General features: G+C 40.5%; 1 protein-coding gene across 1 annotated transcript in view; it reads left to right on the forward strand.

The window, feature by feature from the left end:
• The window catches only part of LOC145353682 (bactericidal permeability-increasing protein-like), a 47405-nt gene extending 25386 nt beyond the window's left edge, over positions 1 to 22019 (forward strand). The window contains exons 10-15 of the mRNA XM_080204454.1: positions 5146 to 5313; positions 7447 to 7514; positions 9596 to 9638; positions 11537 to 11600; positions 15439 to 15515; positions 20793 to 22019. Of these exons, the coding sequence (XP_080060580.1) occupies positions 5146 to 5313; positions 7447 to 7514; positions 9596 to 9638; positions 11537 to 11600; positions 15439 to 15515; positions 20793 to 20834 (462 nt within the window). The 3' untranslated portion in view covers positions 20835 to 22019. The remainder of the gene's footprint in view (positions 1 to 5145; positions 5314 to 7446; positions 7515 to 9595; positions 9639 to 11536; positions 11601 to 15438; positions 15516 to 20792) is intronic.
• The last annotated feature ends 3152 nt before the right edge of the window (positions 22020 to 25171 follow it).

Consider the following 25171-nt stretch of genomic DNA (forward strand, 5'->3'; position numbering starts at 1 on the left):
GATGTATGAGTCCTTTCTACAAATCTACACATTGCATTTTTCAAATTATTATATATTACAAATATTTTTGCACTCTTTGAAGTTATTTATTCCTCACGTTTGAAAACAACTGTTTTCTTCCTCATTCCTCCCTCATACTTGGAAAGTTCACAAAAGCTAGCGACCTAAAATTATAAACATAGGCAGCACCTTTCACCATCATTTTCTAATACACTTTGAAACATCTTTCTTTCATGTTCAGCACTGCACCACAGTTTCACTGGTCATTGTGTAATCCCTAAAACAGCATCATTGACTGCTGGGCTGCAATCATTTCATCAACATTTGAATGTAATGCTATTGCTATCAAATGATGTTTAATAGCAAAAAAATGACTGGGCTGAACCACAGGATAGGTTTCAAAGAGACTGACAATAGTATTCTTCAGTGACGTAAACAGCAGTTGTAAAAGTGGCTGAAAATTTACATTATATCATCTTGCAAATTACAAGGCTATCAGAAAGGGGTCACACTGCCTGGAAATAGCCCACCAAGGCAAATCAACTTAATTGAATGTGAATGGCCCATCCCCAAAGCTTCTCACAGAAATCCAAATGTTGCTTCTCGCCTTTTGGCTAAGATCAAGTGTGGCATAACATGCTGCGCTTGGTTGAAGTCATTGGGTTACATTTCGGCTTCACTTGAAGCAATTTCTTAAAGCGTCATCTCGGCCTTCTGGCTAAGATGCAAATAAGATCAAGCCTTGGAGGAGGAGCTATACCTACTGCAATCAGCTTGGATCATGTAGATCAAGCCCAAGACAAGAGGTGAGAGCCCTGTCTCGTCAGCTTGGATTGGGAATGCCTCAACTTGTTGGGACTCTGAATTGGATTTGATTTGACTGGATTGAATTGGAATAAAGTATAAAAGTAAATCCAAATGTAATCTGCTGTTACAAACCCTACTGATGCCCAGTATGAGGACTTCCCAAATATCAGGAGGGAAATCCCGAACGCTGGTTTTTCACTATTTTTGTGATTTGGACAAAGAAATGTGAGAAACGAGATGAAATCTGGTAAGGAAAGATATTGAGTCTTATTGTAAGTTATGGTGGCTCAGTGGTTAACACTGCTGCCTCACAGTACCAGGGATCTGGGTTCAATTTGCGCCTAGGCTCACCTTTTATGTGGAATCTGCACGTTCTCCCTGTGTCTGTGTGGATGTCCTCTAGGTGGTCTAATTTCCTCCCAAAGTCCGAAAGATATACTGGTTAGGTGCATTGACCAAGCTAAATTCTCCCTCAGTGTAGCCAAACTGACACCCTAGTGTGGCGAATAGGGGATTTTCACTGTAACTTCATTGCAGTGTTATGTAAGCCTACTTGTGACATTAATAAATAAAAAAATAACAAAATGGTTATTAGACTTTAAAACACACAAGAATAAAGGCAACAGTAAAGTACAGCATTTTCAATTAATTAAATAATGATTACCCAGAAACTATAACACACCCCTACTCTCTCCCAATCTATATCAACATTCACTGTGGGTACAGGCAATTGCCTAAAATGCACTTCTGCTTAGTCACCCAAATGTTGGTATTGCCAGAACTTGCTATGACCATACATTTAACACAGTAAGAAGTCTCAACACCAGGTTAAAGTCCAACAGGTTTATTTGGTAGCAAAATCCACTAGCTTTCGGAGCGCTGCCCCTTCATCAGGTGATAATGATTGGAATTCGAGCCTTTACAGGTAATCAAATCTTAAAGGTACAGACAGTGTGAGTGGAGAGAGCATTAAGCACAGGCTAAAGAGATGTGTATTGTCTCCAGACAGGACAGTTAGTGAGATTTTGCAAGCCCTGGCAAGTCGTTATGGGGGGGGGGCTACAGATAGTATGACATGAACCCAAGATCCTAGTTGAGGCCGTCCTCATCTGTGCGGCACTTGGCTATAAGTCTCTGCTCAGCGACTCTGCGCTGTCGTGTGTTGTGAAGGCAGCCTTGGAGAACGCTTACACAAAGATCAGAGGCCAAATGCCCGTGACCGCTGAAGTATTCCCCAACAGAAAGAGAACACTCTTGACTGGTGATTGTCAAGCGGTGTTCATTCATCCATTGTCGCAGCGTCTGCATGGTCTCCCCAATGTACCATGCCTCAGGACATCCTTTCCTGCAGCGTATCAGGTAGACAATGTTGGCCGAGTTGCAAGAGTATGTACCGTGTACCTGGTGGATGGTGCTCTCACGTGAGATGATGACATTCGTGTCGATGATCTGGCATGTCCTGCAGAGTTTGCTGTGGCAGGGTTGTGTGGTGTCGTGGTCATTGTTTTTCTGAAGGCTGGGTAGTTTGCTGCAGACAATGGTCTGAGGTTGTGTGGTTGTTTGAAGGCAAGAAGTAGGGGTGTGGGGATGGCTTTGGGCTAGATGTTTGCCTTCATCAATGACATGTTGAAGGCTCTGGAGAAGGTGTTGTAGCTTCTCCGCTCCGGGGAAGTATTGAGCGACAAAGGGTACTCTGTCCATCATGTCCCATGTTTGTCTTCTGAGAAGATCAGTGCAACTTTTCGCTGTGGCGCGTCAGAACTGTCGATCGATGAGTCAAGCACCATATCTTGTTCTTATGAGAGCATCTTTCAGCATCTGGAGGTGTCTGTTGCGATCTTCCTCATCTGAGCAGATCCTGTGTACACAGAGAGATTGTCCGTATGGGATGGCTTATTTAATGTGTTTAGGGTGGAAGCTGGAGAAGTGGAGCATCATGAGGTTATCTGTGGGCTTGCAGTACAGTGAAGCGCTGACGTGACCGTCCTTAATGGAGATGTGTGTCCAAGAATGTAACCGATTCTGGAGAGTAGTCCATGGTGAGTCTGATGGTGGGATGGAACTTGTTGATGTCATCATATAGTTGTTTCAATGATTGTTCACCACGAGTCCAAAGGAAAAAAATGTCATCAATGTAAATAGTGTATAGCATCGGTTGAAGGTCCTGTGCGATGAAGAGGTCTTGTTCGAACCTGTGCGAATTTGGTCCCCATGGCTATTCCATGTGTCTGGGTGAAGAACTGGTTGTTGAAGCAGATGAGTTGTAAAATTGTATCTGGAAAGTGGCAGTTTTCAGCATTGAGTACTGAGGCAGTTGCAGCAATGCCATCGTCGTGGGAGATGCTGGTCTAGAGTTGACATACATTTAACAGCAGTGTTTGTATTTAATTGTATGTGACACACTTAGGAATACTTTCAAGGAAGACAGTGAACAGTGAACATACTTTATAATGGCAGTGAATTGGATAGGTTCCAGCCATCACAAAGCTACTTGCCTACTTTGCTTTTCGTATCTGGAAATCTGTCCAATTTTTTCCAAACTCTCCTGAACAGTGACAACCTTCAAAGTCACGCATTAAATACATAAATAGCAATGTCCTGGAATGCCATCAGCATAAACAAAATCTTTATTATCGAAACAAGCAATTAGTGTCTTAGATTTACCCAGCTTATAATTGCTCTGCCAGCATGTTATTTTGCAGTTTGTCTTTGAGCTTATTCACACTTCATAAAAAAGCTCCATGCACTTTTAACCTTTTCATCCAATCAAATCCATATTTCTGTCTCAACAAATTCAAATCTGCAAAGCATTATTCTGTGAAGTAGCTCACCAGCTGACTGCTTCCTACTCCCCACATTGAATTAGTATTGGGCAGAATTTTAAGGTCTCCTGCTATTGCTAAGAATTTCCTGTCCCCATGAAGCCAATGGACATTTGAAAGGCTCGCCACATTTCACAGCCTCACCCCTGTCACAATAGGACAGTAAAGGTCCACACATTGTGTTTGAAACTTGGCCACTGACGACAGTACTCTTTCCCTTATTTGTAATCCCTTGGAGATGATGAAACAGATATTTTAAAATGAATCTTAAGAGAAACCTTCCAATTTCTGAAGATATTTTGCAACAAGTATGAATGAAGATTTGAGCCACAGTGCGTGATCAGGTGTACAAAACCTTCTGTCTGGATAAATGGATTTGCAAAGCGAGAGTTTGTGAACTGCAGGAGGTTTCTGTATAAGTTACTATGTGGGTGGGGGGATGGGGGGAGTAGATTTTCTACTGCTGTTTTTGGTAAGCAGAATAGCCAGAAAGAGCAACAATCCAATGGCTTTATGCCGATGGGCTTTTCCATTGACATTGTCCCTGCCCCCTGTCAATGACATGATGGGGTTCCTGCCATGAAAGGGTGGGAGCCCTATTAACATACATTTAACTGCCATTAGCAGGCTTTCCCGCTGTACTACTCCCCATATAAGGAATTCCCCCCTTGCCAGCATGACACCCCATTGGTAGGTTTACAACAAGTCTTGACCACTGGTCACCACCGGGCACACAGAGATAAGTACAGCTCTCAGGGAGAGTCAGGCTTGACACTGCCCCCTGGAACTTTCCCCTGAGGTGTTGGATCCCAGGGGTTTCCTTGTGTCTTGAGGGAGGGGGTTTCTGTATTTGGGGACAGGACTTTTTTTTTACACATTGGGGTGTCCTTTGAAAATGCTCCCAATCTGTCAGGGGCTAAGATTGCTGATAAGCCACCAGCATGATGTCGTGGGGCCCATCTCCAGGATCTTTAATCCCTCCACCAGCCAATGGCGGCCACCTTTACCACCGCAAAACACATCATGGCGGTGGGTGGAGGGTTTGGAAAATCCACCATTGTTAAAATAAGAGAAAATTCTGCTCTATTTGTATCTCACTTCCTTTGCTGCTTTAGAATGCAGTCCTGAACAAGGTTAAATTTTCAGATTGTCATACCGGCTTTCTTTAATAAATGGTTGTGTCTCAGATCTGATTTGCTTCTCCTAAGATATGCTCAACAGCAACCAATCTGAAGATAAAACCAATCCATCACGCCTTTTGTGAGTCAATCACAGCAAAGTTATTATTAATAATTCGTTATTTTAGACATACAGAAATGCCTGTTTTGCACAAAAATGTGACCTCAATGTACAGACTTTTGGAGCTGGAACTGTCTGAGAAACATTCAGAAAGGAAACAAGTGCATTAATTTGCTCTTTCACACTTTTGTTTGAGATGCTGAACAAATAGATATTGCCATAAGTTCTACAAGTATCAGTTTTTATGTTGGTGTAAGATGATTTTGACTCCTTCCAGGTTGCAATGCTGTATCCCAACCTGCTGATGAAAATCGTGATAAGCGCTTCGAAGCAACCAATAGTGAGGCTTGTTCCAGGAAAACTCAGAGCTGATGTGTTTGTTGCAACTGAAGTATTTGCAATCCTTCCGAACAAATCCGAAGCGGAATTATTTGTGCTGGGCATTGTGAGTGTTGTTACCTTTGCTCAATTTTCCTATTAAAAAAATAAATAAATAGCAGTGAAAGATTATAACAGAAAAATACAGTGATCAATCAAGCTTTTTGTGTATATTCATGTTTGTACAGACCTGGGTTCATTCCTGATTTAGACCTCATTTAAAACCAAAACACACCACCTTAGTTTCCTTGTAAGTTTGAGGTATGATTTTTATTTCACAGAAAATTATGCTATACTTGAAGCAGAAAAATAATTTTAGAGTAGAAACCAACATTTAAAAAGCGTTTAGATAAGTACATGGATGGCAAAGGGCTAGAGGGACATGGGCCAATCACGGGCAATTGGGACTATACGGGAGGGCATCATGGTCAGCATGGACCAGTTGGGCCAAACGGCCTGATTAACTGACCACAATTTTCTTTCAAGCTGATAGTTATTGTCTAGGGTTGACATGGTGGCACAGTGGTTAGTACTGCTGCCTCACAGCACCAAGGGTCCAGTTTCAATTCCAGCCTTGGGTGACTGTGTGACTGCATGTTCTCCCCGTGTGTGTGTGTAGGTTTCCTCCAGGTGCTCCAGAATCCTCCCACAGTCCAAAGATATGCCGGTTAGGTGCCTTGACCACGCTAAATTGCTCCTTAGTGCTCCAAGATGTATAAATTAGGTGGCTTAGACATGGTAAACGTACAGGATTAGGGGCATTGGGCAGAGGGATGCACTTGAGTGGTGTGCTGTGTCGGAGATGCGGCGCAGAATCGATGAGCCGAATGGTCTCTTTCTGCACTGCGGGGATTCTATCACTCTATGGTCTGGCTTGCCCACATCACAATCTACCAGGCCCGACATTCCCCTTCCAAAATAACCCACATCTCTAGGATTTTCCATGATAACAAGAATAGCCTCAGGCTCCTTTTTTCTATCCTTAATTACCTCTTTTTTTTCCCTGATGTACAGAAGAAATAGTAAACTGTATCAAAATGTTCACAGATAATAACCCCTTCTCACCCTCCCGCCCATCCCTCAACCCACCGCCATACCACCTCACAAATGCCAAAAGTGTTTTTTGTTTTGTCAGCATTACTAATATTTAACTTTGCCACAGGAAGTGGTGGCAAATCTGGCATCAGGTAAATAGTATGCTTTTGTGATCTCTTAAAATAGGATTGTAAAACCAGTAACAAATGTAGTATATTTTCTATTTATAGATGCCTGTTTACGAGAAAACACCCCAGTTCATTTTACTTCAAAACAATTTTATTCCAGTAAGAGTTGTCTATAGATGTAAGCTTGTCTGAACTTAATTAAGTCCAGCACTGTAATTGCAACAATGATCTACAATCTACTTCACTGTTTGCTTCAATCTATTCCATTACGTCAAAGTTATGGATTTCTGTTTTAAGTAATTTGCAAGACAATTATAGAAGAGCTTGATCTTGTAATATTCAGCAAGTTTGGTCCATTCTTTGAATAATGAATGCAAGACCATAAGACATTGAAGCAGAAGTGTGCTCCGCCACTCAATGGGATTATGATTGATCTGATATACGAGCCAGATTTTATGGTCTCGTTCACCCCGAAATAGTAAAATCCCACCTGAGGTCAATGGATCTGCCAATGCTCCACCCCTTGCCCACTCCGATTGCCATGTCGGGCGGCCAATAAAATTCCAGCTGATAATCTTCAACTCCACTTTCCCACCTTATCCCCATAACCCTTGATTCCCTTACTGATTAAAAGTCTGTCTATCTCAGTCTTGAACATACTTAATGATACAACCTCTACAGCCCTTTGCAGGGAAAGAATTCCACAGATATATAACCCTTTGAAAGAGTAAATTCCTCCTCGTCTCTGTCTTAAGTGGACAATCCCTTACCCCCGAGGTTATGTCCTCTGGTTCTAGACTTCTAGTCTCTCCCATAAGGGAAAACAACCTCTCAATATTTACCTGTCAAGCCCCCTGAGAATCCTATGCGCCTCAATAAGGCCAATAATATGTAAGATCATAGATGTCAGCAAGAACCTTGCCCAGTAAAAAGTGCCTTGGTTCAATACAGAAAAGCAACGACACGATGATTCAAATTTGTTTTCTTGTGAAGTCATCATGTGTTAACATTATTATCATAAATTGTGTTGATCACAGACAGTCAGCATGCGCGGACAGATCTTCACTTCAGACATGAGACTTCATGGATCAGTATCTTTGAATAGGTAAGAAGGACATTTTTATTTCTTTATAAAAAGATTCCAGCTTTATTATTTCAAGCTACAAACTACATTATTTTGTTCCATGCAAAAAAACAGTAGTGATAATTAACAAATAGCAAGGATTTAGTACTCTATTCCAATTAGTACTCTGCTCCTTTGCTTCAGATAGTGAAACACATATGTATAAAGCTTTGGCCTTGGAGGGAGTGCAGAGGAGGTTTACTAGGCTGATACCGGAGTTGAGGGGGTTGAACTATGAGAAGAGGCTGAATAAACTAGGCTTGTACTCGTTAGAGTTTAGAAGAATGAGGGGAGATCTCATTGAGACATATAAGATGATGAATGGGATGGATAGGATAGAGGTGGAGAGGCCTCTTCCCGCTCAGAAAGGACAGCAGGACTAGGGGGCACAGCCTCAAGATAAAGGGGGGGCGGTTTAGAACGGAGTTGAGGAGGAACTTCTTCACTCAAAGGGTGGTGAATCTCTGGAATTCTCTGCCCGTTGAAGTGGTGGAGGCTGCCTTGCTAAATATATTCAAGACGCGGGTTGATAGGTTTTTGATAGGCAAGGGGATTAAGGGTTATGGGGAGAGGGCAGGAATGTGGAACTGAGACACGACAGATCAGCCATGATCTTATTGAATGGCGGGGCAGGCTCGAAGGGCTAGATGGCCTACTCCTGCTCCTATTTCTTATGTTCTTATGTTCTTATGTTAACCCGCGTCTTAAAAATATTTAGCAAGGCAGCCTCCACCACTTCAACGGGCAGAGAATTCCAGAGATTCACCACCCTTTGAGTGAAGAAGTTCCTCCTCAACTCCGTTCTAAAAAGCCCCCCCTTTACTTATGTTCTTATGTTCAAAGATCTGTCTGTTTTTGAAGTAAGCTGCACTTCAATTTATCTGTATGAATGGAACCTTCACAGCAAATGTACGTCTGTGGTTTTCACCAGGAGTACAGTGAGAAAGAGATGATGTTAATTATTCCCTCACATTGGAGATCTCAATCACAAGAGAAATTCTCCACAAATCATATTTGTTGAATATAAATTGCTTAAAGTAATAAATGGGGACAACTCAGGGATTGTACTGTTCTGATTCATTCTTGGAGTATGAACATTTCTAGCAAGGTTAAAACTTATTGCCCATCTCTAGCTGCCCTTGAGAAAATGGTGGTGAGGCACTATCTTGAACTGTCCCCACTGCACTGTTAGGTAGGGCATTCCAAGATTTCCACCAAGGAGCAATGAAGAACAGCAATACAGATCCAAGTCAGGATGGTGAATCACCTGGTTTAAATCATGATGGAAGTAAGAGGCATATGGAAAGACACGAAGTTACTGGTTGTAATAGTTTACTATTCTCCTGATGCTGATGGTCCAAAGAGTCTTAAGATTGCCCCACTGCTGGAATGGTTTTCAATCTATCCCAATTTTCATATTGGTCGTACCACACAGCACAGTGGAGGATGGCTTGAGTGTGAAAGTGGAACTTACTCTCCGCAGCAGATCTTCAGTGGCCACTTTTAACAATGCTGTTGGGTTTGTAAGGAAGAGGAAAAGTTGATTTTTCCTCATGTTGATTTTTTCACCACATACCATATCCCAGTTCTTAAGGATTGCTTCAGATCAGATAGTATAAATATTATGTTCCTTATGGAGTTGTCTGGTAAGGTATGTGTTATAAAGATAGATTTGTGAGTAAACAGTTTAGAATGGTCAGGTTCTATTGTCATAATCTCCATACAACATAAATTACTGTCTACATTCTCCTAGCCCTTCATCAATTCCTGAAGGGAGAAAGTAAGTATGAAACTTATCTCTAGAATGCTGTTAATGCAGCTACAGAAGAGGTATCCTTGTAAGCAAGTGTTGGACTTTGAATTAGGGCTTTTTTCCCCAGAGTTCCAGCTGAGATTTGATAGTTGCATCATGTAAAACATCCATAACCAGCCATTCCATCAGTCCCAGTATGATTTGTCAAAGTCTTCCCTTTGTTTGTTGCAATTCATTTGTTTATATGACTTCTGTAGTTTATCCATATAAAACAGGATAATTAAAAACAACTTTCTAACTTTTAAATCAGCGTGCACCTAACCGTGGAAGAATCCAAAGTGGGGGAAATCCCAGTAAGTCTTTTTATTTCTCTTATTTCCATGGACACTTTAAACTGATTGTTGACGTTTTACAGTGAAATGTCAAATATTTTGGGGGAATACTGTGTTATTGTACAGGTGTGTGTGTGTCTGTGTGTGTATGTGTGTATGTGTGTGTGTGTGCGTACATGCACGCCTGTATACATGTGTGTGCATGTGTGTGGGGTCTGGGACAGTTGAGAGATGAAAAGGTAAATGTTCTAAATACATACACTTGTAATATGTCATGATGAAGTGGATCTATAAGTAAATAGGTTAAGTGACAAATTTGCTTAAATTTTTTGAAGATGCAACAAGGTGAATAGGTAGAGGGGTCCTGTAGATGTAGTGTATTTCCAAAACACTTCTGGCAAGATGCCACATAAGAAGCTAGTGCATAAAATAAAAGCCCATGGAATCAGAGAAAGTCAGTTAGCATGGATTTAAAACTGACTTATCGAAAATGGAGAGTTGGATAAATGGTTCCTTTCAGAGTGGAAAGATGTAACTAGTGAAGTACCGCTGGGATCAGTTCTTGGCCGCAATTGTTCATTATTTACATGATTGACTTGGAGGAAGGAACAGTATATAACGTTCCCAAATTTGCCAATGGTACATAGGTAGGTGGAAGGGCATGTTGTAATGAGGATATTGTGATTCTACAATGGGACATGGATAGATTGGGCGAATGGGCGAAAACCTGGCAAATTGAGTTTAATGTGGCGAAGTGTGAGGTCATGCGTTTTGGTAAGAGGAATCAAAAGGCAGAGTATTATCTAAACGGAGGGAGACTGTAGGTGAATGAAGTACAGATGGATCTGGGTTCTAGTGCATGAATCACAAAAGGCTAGCAGACAGGTCCAACAAGTTTTTAAGAAGGTAAACAGATTTTGGTCTTTATTGCAAAGGGATTGGAGTTTTAAAACAGGGAGGTTTTGTTGCAGTTGTACAGGGTATTGGTAAGGCCTCAACTGGAATACTGCATACAGTTTTGGTCCCCTTACCTTAAAAAGATATAGTAATATTGAAGGTAGAGTAAAGGAGATTCACCAGGCTAATTCCAGGGGTGAGTGGGTTGTCCTATCAAGAGAGACTAAATAGTTTGGGTCTGTATTCCTTGGAGTCTAGAACAGTGAGGCTTGAACTTATTCAAACATATAAGATTCTGAGGGGACTTGACAGGGTAGATGGTGAGATGTTTTCACTAGTGGGAGAGTCTCCAATTAGGGGACTTAGCTACAAGATAAGGGGCTGCCTCATTTAAAACTGAGGTGCATAGAAATTTCTTTTCACAGAGGGTGGTGAATTTCTGGAATTTTCTGCCCCAAAAGGATAATGGAGCTTGGATCATTAGAAATTTTTAAAGTGGAGGTGGTTAAATATTTATAGATCTAGGACTATAGGGTTGAGGGGAAATGATGCAGAAAAGGATTTGAGACTGGAATGGATCAGCCATAATTGTATTGAATGGTGGGGCAGGCTTGAAGGGCCTGGTGGCCTCCTACTGGTTCTAATTCTCATGTTCTTGTATTAATAAATCTTTTAATTTTTAAAATCCCAAAGGTGTTACTGGAATTCTATGCTTCTGGGATCAGTAGGTTTCTCCTCATTTTCAGCATACATAAAAAAGGATTATGATCAGTTAGACGAGTTTCCCTCTGGGATATGTCTTGCTCAGCAAATAACATCTGCTGTGGTCATAACAAATGTAAATGCTGCAAGGTACAGCTTTTTGTGTTTACACAGAAATGCTTACTGTTTAGAGTGACTCTTGATTTTATTAGTCATTCTAGAACTGGCAATTGCTCACTCTTAAGAGCCTAACCACTTACCACAGACTAAGTGTTGTGTAAAATTAATTGTTACTATAATAACATTTTGTTATATCAAAGACACAAGTGATGGAAAACACGCTGAAGCTTGGGTTACACATGATGGTGATTCCAAAGATAAATGGTAGGTCTATCTAAAAATAACAAACTACTGTTTAAACTGCATTTGTACAGTCAAAATGTCATATTACAGTCTCTCTTATTTATCCAAGTGGTCTCTGCTGTCATTTTTTTATTATTATTCATTCATGGAATGTGGGAATTTATTGCCCATGCATAATTGCCTTTGAGAAGGTGGTAGTGAGATGCCTTCTAGAACGGCTGCAGTCCATGAGGTGTAGGTGTACCCACAGTGCTTTTATCAAGGGAGTTCCAGGATTTTGACCCAGCAATAGTGAAGGAATGGCAACGTTTCCCAAGTCAAGATCAAATGTGGCTTTCTGAGGATCTTGCAGATGGTGGTGTTCCCATACATCAGTTGCCCTTTTCCTTCTAGATGGTAGTGGTCATGGACTTAGAAGATGTTACCTAAGGAGTATTGGTGATTTCCTGCTGTGCATCTTGTAGATGGTACACACTGCTGCTAATGTGCGAGGTGATAGAGGGTATGAGTGTTAATGGATGGTGTCTCAAACACGGGTGGTGTCAACTTTTTGAGCTGCACTCATCCAGGCAGGTGGATATGCGTGCAGAAGTAGTAGTAATTATTAGTGAGTAATTCAGATACAAAATATGAGAGAAATTACTGGATGATGATGTGACATTGTAATGTAAAATACTGCTGCAGAGTTGCTCATGTGAAGCTGAGGTTAGTCTGTTGCAAGGAGTTGGGGTACAGTGGGGTTAAGTCTAAATATTCCACTGTGGACAACGTCAACAAATGACTTCCTCAGAAAACATCAGTTAGGGCGGGAATCTCTGATCTCAAATGTCCTGCCACAGCTGCCAACGAGAACAGAGAATTTGGCACTCAACTAAAATGGGACTGGAGAATCCCAGTCACAGGTGAGATTGGAGAGGGTTCCTACAGAAATCCTACCTATAGAGACCTTACATGCCACAACATTGAAAATAGCTAGGGGATATCTTCAGTCCGTTTTAATATTAAAATTGAGCTGCTACCATTTGTTAGATGATTGCATTTATTCCCCTTACTTCATAAAATACCATCAATGTGTAATTGGACCTTGAGTAATTCATTTTGCAAAATTGCCCCTCCAAAATCAGATTATGCAGTTGGAAAAACTATGGCTGACATCTCCGAATTCTTCTCTGTGTACATCCCATTCTGAGAAAATGGCAGCCTTGCAAAGTCTACCACGACAGACATGGGAAACACTGAACCACTAAATTCCCATCATATCTTGTGGTTCAGACCCTCAGAGAAATGTGTAGATCACATTAAGACCAATGTCATTATGCAAGTAATCCTTCAAGCATTCTTTAACAATTTGTTAGTCTGCATGAGGTTTTTTGAACTACATCTAAAATATTGAAATTGAGAATTTTTCATTTTCTAAGATCCTATTAAATATATGTTATTGTGACTTTACCAGTATAATCAATTCAAAAGTGGCTGCTAACACCAGTATGATTACAACATTGATAAAATAGTTTAGTTTGTAAATAGGACATATATTCAAACTATCTCTGAATGATTAAAGTTTGCCAGTTATTTGCAGAAACTAATATTAATAGTTTGGCCTCACATTTTAGACATTGTGCTGTAGGATTAATCTTTATATAGGGCTGAACTGACGGCAAATTACCGTAATGGCTGGAAAATTGGTTGAGTGGCAGGTGACAGAAAGTAGGGATAATAGGTAGGCACTCGAATTGGACAGATGTGTCAAGTGGTGTCCTGTGATCTGTGTTGGGGCCTTAATTATTCACACTATTTATTAACAATGGCATTGAAAATCACATATCTAAATTTGCTGATGACACAAAGTTAGCCAGCATTGTGGACATTGTAGATAAAATGTAAAATTATCAAGATAGACTAGGTGAATGGGCAAAACTGTGGCAGTTAGATTTCAATCGAAGCAAGGGTGAGGTTATTTATTTTGTACAGAAAAATGATATATTAGGATACTTTCTGGATAGTATAATATTAAATACAGTAGATGTCCAAACATCTGGGTGTCCAGGTGCACAGATTTTTAAAACGGCCCAAATTGAAAATAATGCAGGAAATAATCAAGAAGGCTAATGGAATGCTGGCCTATATATCTAGAGGACTGGAATAGAAGGACACAAAGGTTATGCTGTAGCTATACAAAACTCTGGTTAGATCCCATTTGAAGTACTGTGAGTAGATTTGGGCACCACACCTTAGAAAGGATATACTGGGAGTGCAGTGTAGGTTCAGAATCATAGAAATCATATAAACCCCACTGTGCAGAAGGAAGCCATTTGGCCCATCGAGTCTGCACTGACAACAATCCCACCCAGACCCTATTCGCATCACCTCACATATTTACCCCGCTAATCCCTCTAACCTACACATCCCGGGACACTAAGGGGCAATTTAGCATGGCTAATCAACCTAATCTGCACATCCTTGGAATGTGGGAGGACACCGGAGCACTAGAGGAAACCCACGCAGACACAAGGAGAATGTGCAAACTCCACACAGTCAGTCACCTGAGCCAGGAATTGAAGCCAGGTCCCTGGAGCTGTGAGACAACAGTGCTAACCACTGTGCCACCATGCCGCTCTACAATGATACCTGGACTTCAGGGATTTAATTATGAAGGCCTGTTTTCTCTTGAATTTAAAAGAATAAGGGGTGATCTGATCGAAGTCTTCAAGACACTAAGAGCAAAAGACAGGATACACAAAGGTAAACTATGTTCACGAGTCGGAGATTCTAGAACTAGGGAACATAATCTAATAATTAGATCACAGAACCCTACAGTGCAGAAAGAGGCCCTTTGGCCCATTAAGTCTACACCAAACTCAATCCCACCCAGGCCCTACCCCCATAACCCTACATATTATACCCACTAATCCCTCTAACCTACACATACCCTCGACACTAAGGGGCAATTTCTTAGCAAGGCCAATCAACCACATCTTTGGACTGTGGGAGGAAACCGGAGCACCCGGAGGAAACTCACACAGACATGAGGAGAATATGCAAACTCCACACAGACAGTGACCCAAGCTAGGAGTCGAACCTAAGACCCTAGAGCTGTGAAGCAGCAGTGCTAACCATTGTGCTACCATGCCACCCAATTAGGGACAGACTATTCAGGAGAGATGTTAGGAAGAACTTCTATACACAAAGACTGGTAGAGTTTGTAACTCTCTTCCACAAACAGCAGTTGACGCTAGATGAGTTGACTTCTTTAAACCTGAGAAAGGTAAATACTTGTTAAGCAAAGATGTTAAGGGATTTGGGCAAAGGCCATAGATCAGCCATGATCTCACTAAATGGTGGAATAGGCTCAATGAACTTAAATTCCCAAAAACAGGAAGGTTTAGGGTAGAGTGAGATTTACATTATATTTTTCACCCAACTCCTACCTGTTTACTTCCACGTAGAGTAGGATAAGGTGTTGAAAGCCAACTTTTCCCCACAGGCAGGTTGGAACTGTCATTATTATATTGAGACTACCCTAATAGATTTAACCCTGGCCAGCTGAGTTTCCCAAGTCTCAAGGTATTCAGCAGCTCAAGGGAGAAAGTTAAACGTTGCTACAATTCTGCTTGTGGGCTGAAGAGACAGCAGCACCCACTGGCTTACTGTTTGGATTGGATCCTCTGATCCCACCAGATTCCCTCTCCCAATGTCCCCCAACCCATTCCCACCAAACATGGCTTCTGCCCTCCTCTCTCAAGAGGGGATTAGTACAATGGGGAAAGTGCTCCCAATCATCAAAGGGGTAAATATATCCTTAACTTTTTTTATATATGAGCAGTTAATAAATGTGTTTCTCATTCTAACTGTCATGTAGCAAAGCTGAAAAAGGGATTCATCATACCAACATTGGACAAAGTATCGCTGATTGATCCAGTTCTTAAAATTGAACAGGTAACAGATTCACATTTTTAATGTTCTATGGAAAGAGAAAGTACTGCTTCATCTTTTTTTCTCATTTACTCAAGCAAAAGATTTAATTGTGTAAATTGTGTTCTTTGTTCTTTATATGCAGAAAAATGTACAGTGGAGTACAGATTAACTTTTTGCCCAGAATTATGCAGTTGTAATGATGGTGAAACTATTCTCTGTCGCTACAACGGTGAAATTAACAACAACTTCTGACAAATACACAAAAACAGTTCATCATACAAGTTCAGTCCTAACACTGATTCCCTGTTCCTCCACAAGGTGTAATATTGATGCCCCACGGATCTTTAGGATTACTTAAATTGAAATGAACTGTCACTTTTACACAACGGGTGGGATTTTCCAACCATGTTCACTCCAAAACCAGAAAATCCCCGGAAGTTGGCATGGTCCATCCCCCCGCCCGCTACAATTCCTGTGAAGGGCGGGACGGGAAAACTTGCACCTTTTAGTCTTGATATAAAATCTTTCTAAAGGTCACATCTGGCTAAATGAGGTTTAAGTGAATGTTAATGGCCTACTGAGTCATGACTACTGCTAAATATCCTCTCTGACTCTGAAAAATTGATTTTATACTTGGGGAATGTTCAACGTTTTCACTAGGATAAATGTTTGATATAAAAATATTTTTAAAAGTTTTCTTTGTTATTTCAGTTTCTATCTTATTTCCTTGTGTATGCTGCAATCTTTATTTTGCTGTCTGTAAAATAATTTAAATGTGAATGATAGTCAATGCATATTACTTCCTGGTTTGCTGTCCCTGAGAATTCTTCACTAAGATTGGCTAGCCTATTTGATGACATCACCATTACTGGATTCCAGACATCACCTAAAATTTCCACCCACCAGAATCAAATTAATGCTGGGATAGATGGAATCTACTTCATATAGGCTGAGGGGTGATCTTATAGATGTCTATAAAATAATGAGCGGCACAGAGCAGCTATATAGTCAACATCTTTTCCGAAATGTAGGGCAGTCTAAAACTAGGGGACAAGGTTTAAGGTGAGGGGAGAGATACAGAAGTGTCCAGAAGGACAATTTTTTCACACAGAGGATGGTGAGTGTCTGGAACAAGCTGCCAGAGGTAGTAGTAGAGGTGGGTACAACTTTGTTTTTAAAAAACATTTAGACAGTTACGTGAATAAGAAGGTTATAGAGGGATATGGGCCAAATGTGGGCAATTGGGATTAGCTTAGGGGTTTAAAAAGAAGGGCAGCATGGACAAGTTGGGTCGAAGGGCCTGGTTCCATGCTGTAAGCCTCTGTGACTCTATGAATGAATATAAATCAGTAGATCTTTGAGGGCTGCTTTCTTCAAGATCAGGAGTGCATTCATGTTGTCAATAACTGGGCTTTCAAAGCAACAACAGCCTCATTTATATAGTGCATTAAATGTAGAACATTTCAAGGCATTTAGCAAGATGGATATAATCAGAAAACATTTTTCACATACTTTGAAACTGAGGCGCAAAAGGAGAAATCAGGGAAGATGATGATAAAGCTTGATCATTGAGATTAATTTTTAGCAGCATCTGAGGAGAGAGAATTACTCTTTCTGGACACAATATTGGATGTACAAAAAGCAGTGTGACAATGCAGAGAGGGTTGATAGGATCCGAAGAGTGGGTGATGTGATAGAACTGAGTGTCGTCAACATATATGTTGAACGTGATGTTGTGTTTTTGAATGATATCACCAAAGGAAAGCATCTAGGTGAGAAATAAAAGGTAGTTGCTTGGGGAATTCCAGAGCTAGCAGAGCAAGAATGGACAGAGATCAGGAAATTCTCTAAGATAGCTAAGAAGGGAACCAAATTAGTGCAATTTTAATGATCAAGCTGACAGGGATAATATATAAGGGGAGATTATCTGAGGTCAGAGTAAAGAAAGGAGGCTTAACGGTGGGAAAGGGTAAAGGGGAATGGAAACACAGAGGGGTATTAGAAATGATGGACTCAGGTTTGGTTATGGAATTCAATAACATATTAAATGTTGAATTGATTTTAAAATATAATTGAACCTGAGATCACCACTTGAAAAAGCTTTAAGATAAAATTCTGAAGTAACAGTGTAATTAATCTTAATTATATTTCTATTAATCATTAGTTTGTGAATTTAGCTATCATATGGCCTTCATATGTCCAAATACTTATATAATGGAAGTGTGCCTTAACCAGAAATAATCAAAATTATTCAAGATTAAAATCAATATGTTCTTGCATTTAAAAATACATTGGAAGAATTTGTATCTAAAGTACTTTAGAAAAATAAGAAGCCTCAAATGCATGAGTAATAAATTCCTTCACATTGAAGTACAAACAGAAATGGAGCATATTCAAGAAGTACCATCAATAAATGAAGCCAGTTTATTGCCAACACAAGCCTTGTGCAAAACATTCAGCAATAAAGTCCAATTTCCCCGACCAAAAAGCATAACATTCCACTTAATGCTCCCTGCAATTTTTTTTTGATGCAAAAGTTACTTGAGGAATCAGCCCTGTCATTTCACAGCCTAATCCATCTACTTTGAAGGAGAATTAATGCCAATAGTCAAGGAGTTGATTTTACAAATTCACACTATTGGCAAGGAGATTCACCCTTGATTTTATCACCTTCACATGTGATCAATATTTGAGGTTTCGCTTGTGTTGCCAACTCTGGTTGAGTGAAGGTTTCATTGCATGACCTCTGACCTCTCCCACTTCATGTCCCACCATCAAATCTGCCATGATTTTGTTAAATTGCTGAGCATTCAAGGGGCCAGATGACCATGTTCCTATTCCATATATTCTTATCAAGCATCTAAAACACCCATCTTTGTGGTTTACTCTCTTCTCCCACTAACAAGAAGGCAAACAGACTCTTCATTGGTTGATGAATTGACTGATCCTGACTCTGGTTAGCTGCCTTTTTATCCAATGTTTTTATAACTAACAAAGGAAAATGTTCAAAAGAAAATGAAAAGTAATCACGTTCTTTTTCACCACCACTAAGATATTTTTCTTGATTGCTTGCAACAGTCATGGAGATGTGCCTGATGTCCCGAGAACAATGCTGGGGGACTGACAACCCTACTTTTCCTGCCTGTAATATACATTCATCAAGTCATCAGGAGTTTTATAATTATGGAAGAATATCTAATGTTGGACACTATGGCCAGGGTTTTCCAGTTCTCTGTGACGGGTTTTCTGGTGGTGGGGGTGGCTCGCCCTGGACCGCTGGCGGGACTTGAATTCAGTGGCCATTTGTGTTACTCACTGGCCATTCTGAACGCACATAAAGGGGTCACCTTTGGCAGAACTGGAAAATCCTGCCAGTAGAAAGGGCTGGAAAATCTGCCCTATGTTTTGGCCAATGCAAACACAAACTGGCTGGTACAAAGAACAAAGAACAACACAGCTCAGGAAACAGGCCCTTCGGCCCAACGAGCCCACACTGCCATTTTAACATTATGAGTCCCCTCTCTACCCATGACCCTTGTCTATGCTTATGGCATTCCACATTGAGGGAAGACTAATTTAGGGACAATTTGTTACACCAATCAGCCTAAGAGCACATCTTTGGAGTGTGGGATACAATCTGCTAGTTACTGGGAGTATGGCCTACATACCTGGCATCAAACTGGCACTGACATTCATGTACCACATTAGTCATTTGTGTGGTAGAACATCTTTTTGGTTTGACAGCGGCATCCTGTTAGTGGAGAAGACCACTTGTATTGCCAATGCATAGTTATAGGGTGCATTGGCTAGCTTCACCTGTTGCTCAAATGTTTGAGACACCGTACCCCACTGATGTAGTCTGGACCCGAGCCATTTTTCAGCATGTAAGCTTGATGCTGAAGTAGGCTGTACCAAAGCTATCTTGCAGGATAATGGCTAAATCCAATCAGCACTCATGCTCTGCTTCTTGTCTCTTTTATCAGCAGTAGTTTAGTTTTTAGTTTATTTATTGTGCGTAAAAATTAATTAAACTCATTACCATCAAATTCATTGGAACTATCAACAGACTTGATTGAATCAACAATCAAAACTGTCAGAAGCACCTGTCAAGAAGATCTGTCAAGCTGTCAAGTCATTTAAAAGTCCTGCTTTTAAATTTTTTGAAAAATATTCAGAGTATTTAAAAAATTACTGCTTGCTATTTCACTTTGTCTGTTGACGTAAGCCTGAGGGCTTCCAATAGTGAATGAGTGCTGCATTGCTGATTTCACAAACATCCAGTCTCACAGTTTGATTGAAATTACAAGTGGTTACAGAATTTTTGATGTGGGTTCATGATCTTGATTTGATTTGATTTATTATTGTCACATGTATTAACATACAGTGAAAAGTATTGTTCTTGACAAAACATACCATTCATAGAGAAGAAAACGAGAGAGTGCAGAATGTAGCATTACAGTCATAGCTAGGGTCTAGAGAAAGACCAACTCAATGCAAGGTAAGTCCATTCAAAAGTCACATAATGTCTTAGATTAACATCGCAATGAAGCTACTGTGAAAATCCCCTAGTCGCCACATTCTGACACCTGTTTGAGTACACTGAGGGAGAATTTAGCATGGCCAAGGCACCTAACTAGCACATCTTTTGGACTGTGGGAGGAAACCAGAGCACCAGGAGGAAACCCACATAGACACAAGGAGAACATGCAGACTCCACACAGACAGTAACCCAAACTGGGAATTGAACCCGTGTCCCTAGGCTGTGAAATAGCAGTGATAACCATTGTGCCACCATGCCGTACTCAAATACTGTACTACCAAATGACTATTATGTTAATTAAAGTGTTTTTTTTAAAATTTTAGATTATTTTGTAAAGAGGTTGCATTTTGCAAGAATCAAAAGAAAACCACTGAAGATGTTTGGGGTGAGCTGATGCTCAGGAATCTGGGATATAGCAAACATTGAGTCACCATTTTCATTGCGGCTGTGAGAAACAATCTATCATAATTGAAGTGAGGAGCTTCCACAGATTGGGACTGGAAGGAATTGGGAAAGTGGTGCAAGTCTCTTCCAAGCAACTTTTTAATACACATTAAAAAATAACTTCAGTAGAGACCTAGCAAATGTTTGCCCAGTCTAGTTTTCTTATTTTAAAAGCTGGGTGAGGGAATGAGAGGAAAAAAAGACTACAACAAATAGTACCCTTAAAGTCTACAGCTGCATTCGGCATCGAATAGTGTTGGGTATGAAAATGTGAACTTAATTTTAACCTTGTTATTCATTTGTCTATCTTTCAGGGTTTAATTCTGATCACAACTGATCTTCAATATGGAAACTAAAAACAAGTATGCTTCAAAATGTAACAACAAGTAGCTGAAAACCTGTTACATTCATCTGTAACAAATAGGCAACATCTGCACTTTTCTTACAGTATTCTAAGGCGCTTCATCCGAATGACAACAGAAATTGAAATAGCTTTGCACCATTGTGAAGCTAGGATGAGAAATGTGTCTCTTTGGACTAATGCTATTATTAATCAAAGCTTCGCTAATGGTATAGCAAACAGAAACAAGAATGCAGACCGGGCAGATTCAGTCTTAGGTTCACTGACTGGACAATAATAACGAGTCTACAATTGGCTTCTCTTGTGATAGAGAAGTAAAAATTGCTCCTATTGATGATCACTCTGGAAGCAAATGTACAAGACAACACACGAGGGAAGAATCAAGCTTGCCTGTGATGTGCTCACAGAAGACAAACTACAAGCTGGCACAATCTCAAACAGACCATTGTCCGCAGCAAACTATCCAACCTTCAGGAGAACAATGACCACGACACCACACAACCCTGCCACAGCAACATCTATCAGATCATCGACACGAATGCCATCATCTCACGTGAGAACACCATCCACTAGGTACACGGTACATACTCTTGTGACTCAGCCAACATTGTCTATTTGATATGCTGCAGGCAAGGATGTCCTGAGGAATGGTACATTAGGAGACCATGCAGACACAACGATAACAAATGAATGAACACCACTCAACAATCTCCAGGAAGTGTTCTCTTCCTGTCGAGGAACATTTCAGCAGTCATGGGCATTCAGCCTCTGATCTTTGGGTAAGCATTCTACAAGGCGGCCTTCACAATACATGTCAACGAGAATCGCTGAGCAGAAACTGATAACTAAGTTCCGCTCACATGAGGACAGCCTCAGCTGGAATCTTGTGTTCGTGTCACACTATCTGTAACCCCCAACACTTGCCTGGGCTTCCAAAGTCTCACTAACTATCCTGGCTAGAGACAATACATATTTCTTTAACTTGTGCTCAACCTCTCTCCACTCACATTGTCTGTACCTTGAAGACTTGATTACCTTAAAGACTCGCATTCCAACCATTATCTTGTCAATTGAGTTTGTGTCTGTATGTGCCCTGTTTGTGAACACAGCTCCTCACTCACCTGAAGAAGGAGCGACACTCCGAAAGCTTGCGCTACTAAATAAACCTGTTGAACTTTAACCTGGTGTTATGAGACTTCTTACTGTGCTTACCCCAGTCCAATGTCAGCATCTCCACATCATAAGAATCATGTTGTCACCATTCAAGCAGTTGAAGTTTGTAAGGTGATCTGGAGAAGCAATTACCAGATTTTCCAGGGACTAGCACACATTCCTGGATCGGGAATCTCATCCCCTGGCTGGTGTGTCTAGAAATTATGGACACTGTCTCAGAATAAGGGATAGGCCATTAATGACTGAAACTGAAGAATTTCTTCACTCAGAGAGTGGTGAATCTCTCAAATTCTCTAAACTGAGAACGATGGAAGCTCATTCATTGATCAGGTTGAAAACAGAAATGGATAAATTTCTGGAGACTAGATACGGAGGCAGTGCTGGAATGTGGCATTGGGTAGATGATCAGCCATGATCTAATTGAATGATGGAGCAGACTCGATTGATCGAATGGCCTGCTCCTATTCCTATATTCTTATGTTAAAAAACTTGAGGTTATTAAGAGGCTTGAAGGGTAAGCAGTGAAACATTGTTTCCCCTGCCTGTGGTATCTGGAAGGTGGGGGCATAATTTCAGGATAAGGAGAAGATGATTTAGGACTGACATGAAGGTGGTGGACCTTGGGAATTCTCAATCCCAGAGGAATTTGGACTTGCTGTCACTGAATATTCTTAAGGCAGATTTGGACGATTTTTGGCTTCTCAGGGAATCAAAGGATATGAGGTGTGAGTGGAAGGGGGCGCGGGAGGGGGGGAGGGGGTGAGGCCCAAATAAACTATGATCAAATTGAATGGTGGAGAAGGCTCTTATTTCTTATTTTTGTTTGACCACTCACTCCACCAACAGGGTCATATCAATATTAAATGGAATAGAAAGGGAAGCTGAGATGAGGTGGAAAAAATGGAAGATATCTAGTGTGGATTATAAACACCGGACAGGCTGCTTGAGCTACATGACATCCAGCTTCTATGCTGCAGATCCTATAACTGGAATTTTCCCAAAAAATGACTACCAGACCTCAATTTTCCAAAACATAGTCATTTTTTGGGAGAGTGGTGACCCGTGTGCTGTTTCTGGGAGAAACGAGGCCTAAACAAAGCATTCAGGTGCCATTTTTGAAAAAGCAGCCGAATCACACAGTGCACTAGGAGACCCTCTCTCTTCCCCACACGCATGAGGCATGGGTGGCACTGTGGTTAGCACTGCTACCTCACAACACCAGGGTGCTCCGGTTTCTTCCCATAGTCCAAAAGATATACTGGTTAGGTGCATTGGCCATGCTAAAGTCTCCCTCAGTATACCCGAACAGAGAGTGGCAATTAATAACTTCATGTAGTGTCAATGTATGCTTACTTGTGACAAATAAATAAACTTTTAAAAAAAAGTTTAAACATCGGTAGAGCCCCTACTCCCTATCCCCCATCAGCAGCATGTTTCCCTAACCACACCCTCCCCTGCAACATGGATTGCTGATATTGGGGCACTGGGGCCCTCTCAATAGGTCCCTCATCATGATCCCCAACATGCCTTACTCCTCATGACTCCTTCCCCCACATGGGTCAGGTTCATGCCAGTAGAAAGAGACCAGGATGATTGTAGACTGTTCGATGCTGGGCGCAAAACCCCTTTTTAGGCCTGCACACAATTTTCCAGGATTGCCCCAATCTATGCCAGGCTTGGTAAAGCAGGAAAATCACCACCCCCTTTGGAATTTTTTTCTAGGCTGCAGTTCGCACAATGTGGGCAGAAATGTACCCCACACCAACACTCAGTAACTTTCAAATGGTTTTTACTAAAACCTCTGCTGTGGAAAGGGAAGAATACAGTAATATAAGAAGAGTACAAAATAGTAATTTTATTGCTTCCAGAAAAAAATACCAGTAACAAGAGCACAAATCAAAGATTCTTTCTATATATACAAAAGCAAAAACTGATAATGTGTTTAATTTTGTTTTAAAAATTAAAGATCAGCAAAATAATGTTTGGTATGGAGAAAGTGAAACAAGGAAGAGTATAAGGAAAATGCTCCAATTACAGTTTAACCTAACTTGCCCTTTGGAAAACCTATGGGATTGCTCACAATGTTCGTTTTACACTTGCTGAATTTCATTCTGCATTGTAGTCACTAGAGGGTGACATTGAGCTGGATGTTAAAACACCAAACTTGTGGCTTTCCTATCCAATCAGTTGGGTTCACAATATCCCAGGAGATTAAAACAATTGTAATTGTTAATGCACTTCATACAACTCTCCTCTGATATTTTAACAGAAATATTAACTAGTTCAAAATAAATGGATTAAAGTTTTAAAAGACATCCTAAAAGCTACATGTAAATTTCTACAATTAATGGGGAACAATTCCAAAAACTCAATGGGAATGAGAACTAATACCAGAACAAATATTCTGATATAATGAATGCAAAATGATTTAAAACTTGTTATTTCAATATAATTTGTGACTAAAACAAAGGATTGAACAATAAACTTTAAAGTGACAAATTTAAAGTGATTTGTAAAACAAATGATATGTAAGAGAAAACTGTTTTAGGTCTGGAATGCATTGCTTGAAATTATGGTGCAGGCAGATTCAGTTGAGGATTTCAAGAGGGTATTAGATGATCTTTGGAATGGAAGAAGTGTGCAAGGGTATGAGGAAAAGGCGGGAGAATGGCACTAAGATATCATGCTCATTTGGAGAGAAAGTGTCCACCTTGAACAGGTGCCAGGGTGTGGCCACTAGGGGATTTTCACAGTGGCTTTAATGCAGCGCTAATGTAAGCCTACTTGTGACACTAATAGATAAACTTATAAACTTACACACATCTGTGATTCAGGAATGAATGAAATAGTAAATTAAAGGGAGTGGACTGATCACTGCCTCAGTTGACACGGATGGTCTTAGTTAGCTATCAAGATGTTCTAATATGAGAACAGCTTCATTTTACTGAATGACATGAGAGTGTGAGAGCTCCCAGCAGCAATTCTGTGTGTATTTTTTTTGGAATAAAAAAAGAGTAAAACTGGCCGTTATTAATTGTTTTTTATTTGCCTGGCTAGGGAGAATGCCCAAAGGAAAATGGAGCTTTGAAATGGTAACAATAAATGGGTAGCTATTTAACGTTCCTTTGCCAGCTATTCTAATAAATGGGCAGAACAACA

The sequence above is a fragment of the Carcharhinus amblyrhynchos genome, chromosome 16 (genome assembly GCF_965287045.1).
Source record: "Carcharhinus amblyrhynchos chromosome 16, sCarAmb.v2.hapA, whole genome shotgun sequence".
NCBI classification, from domain to species: domain Eukaryota; kingdom Metazoa; phylum Chordata; class Chondrichthyes; order Carcharhiniformes; family Carcharhinidae; genus Carcharhinus; species Carcharhinus amblyrhynchos.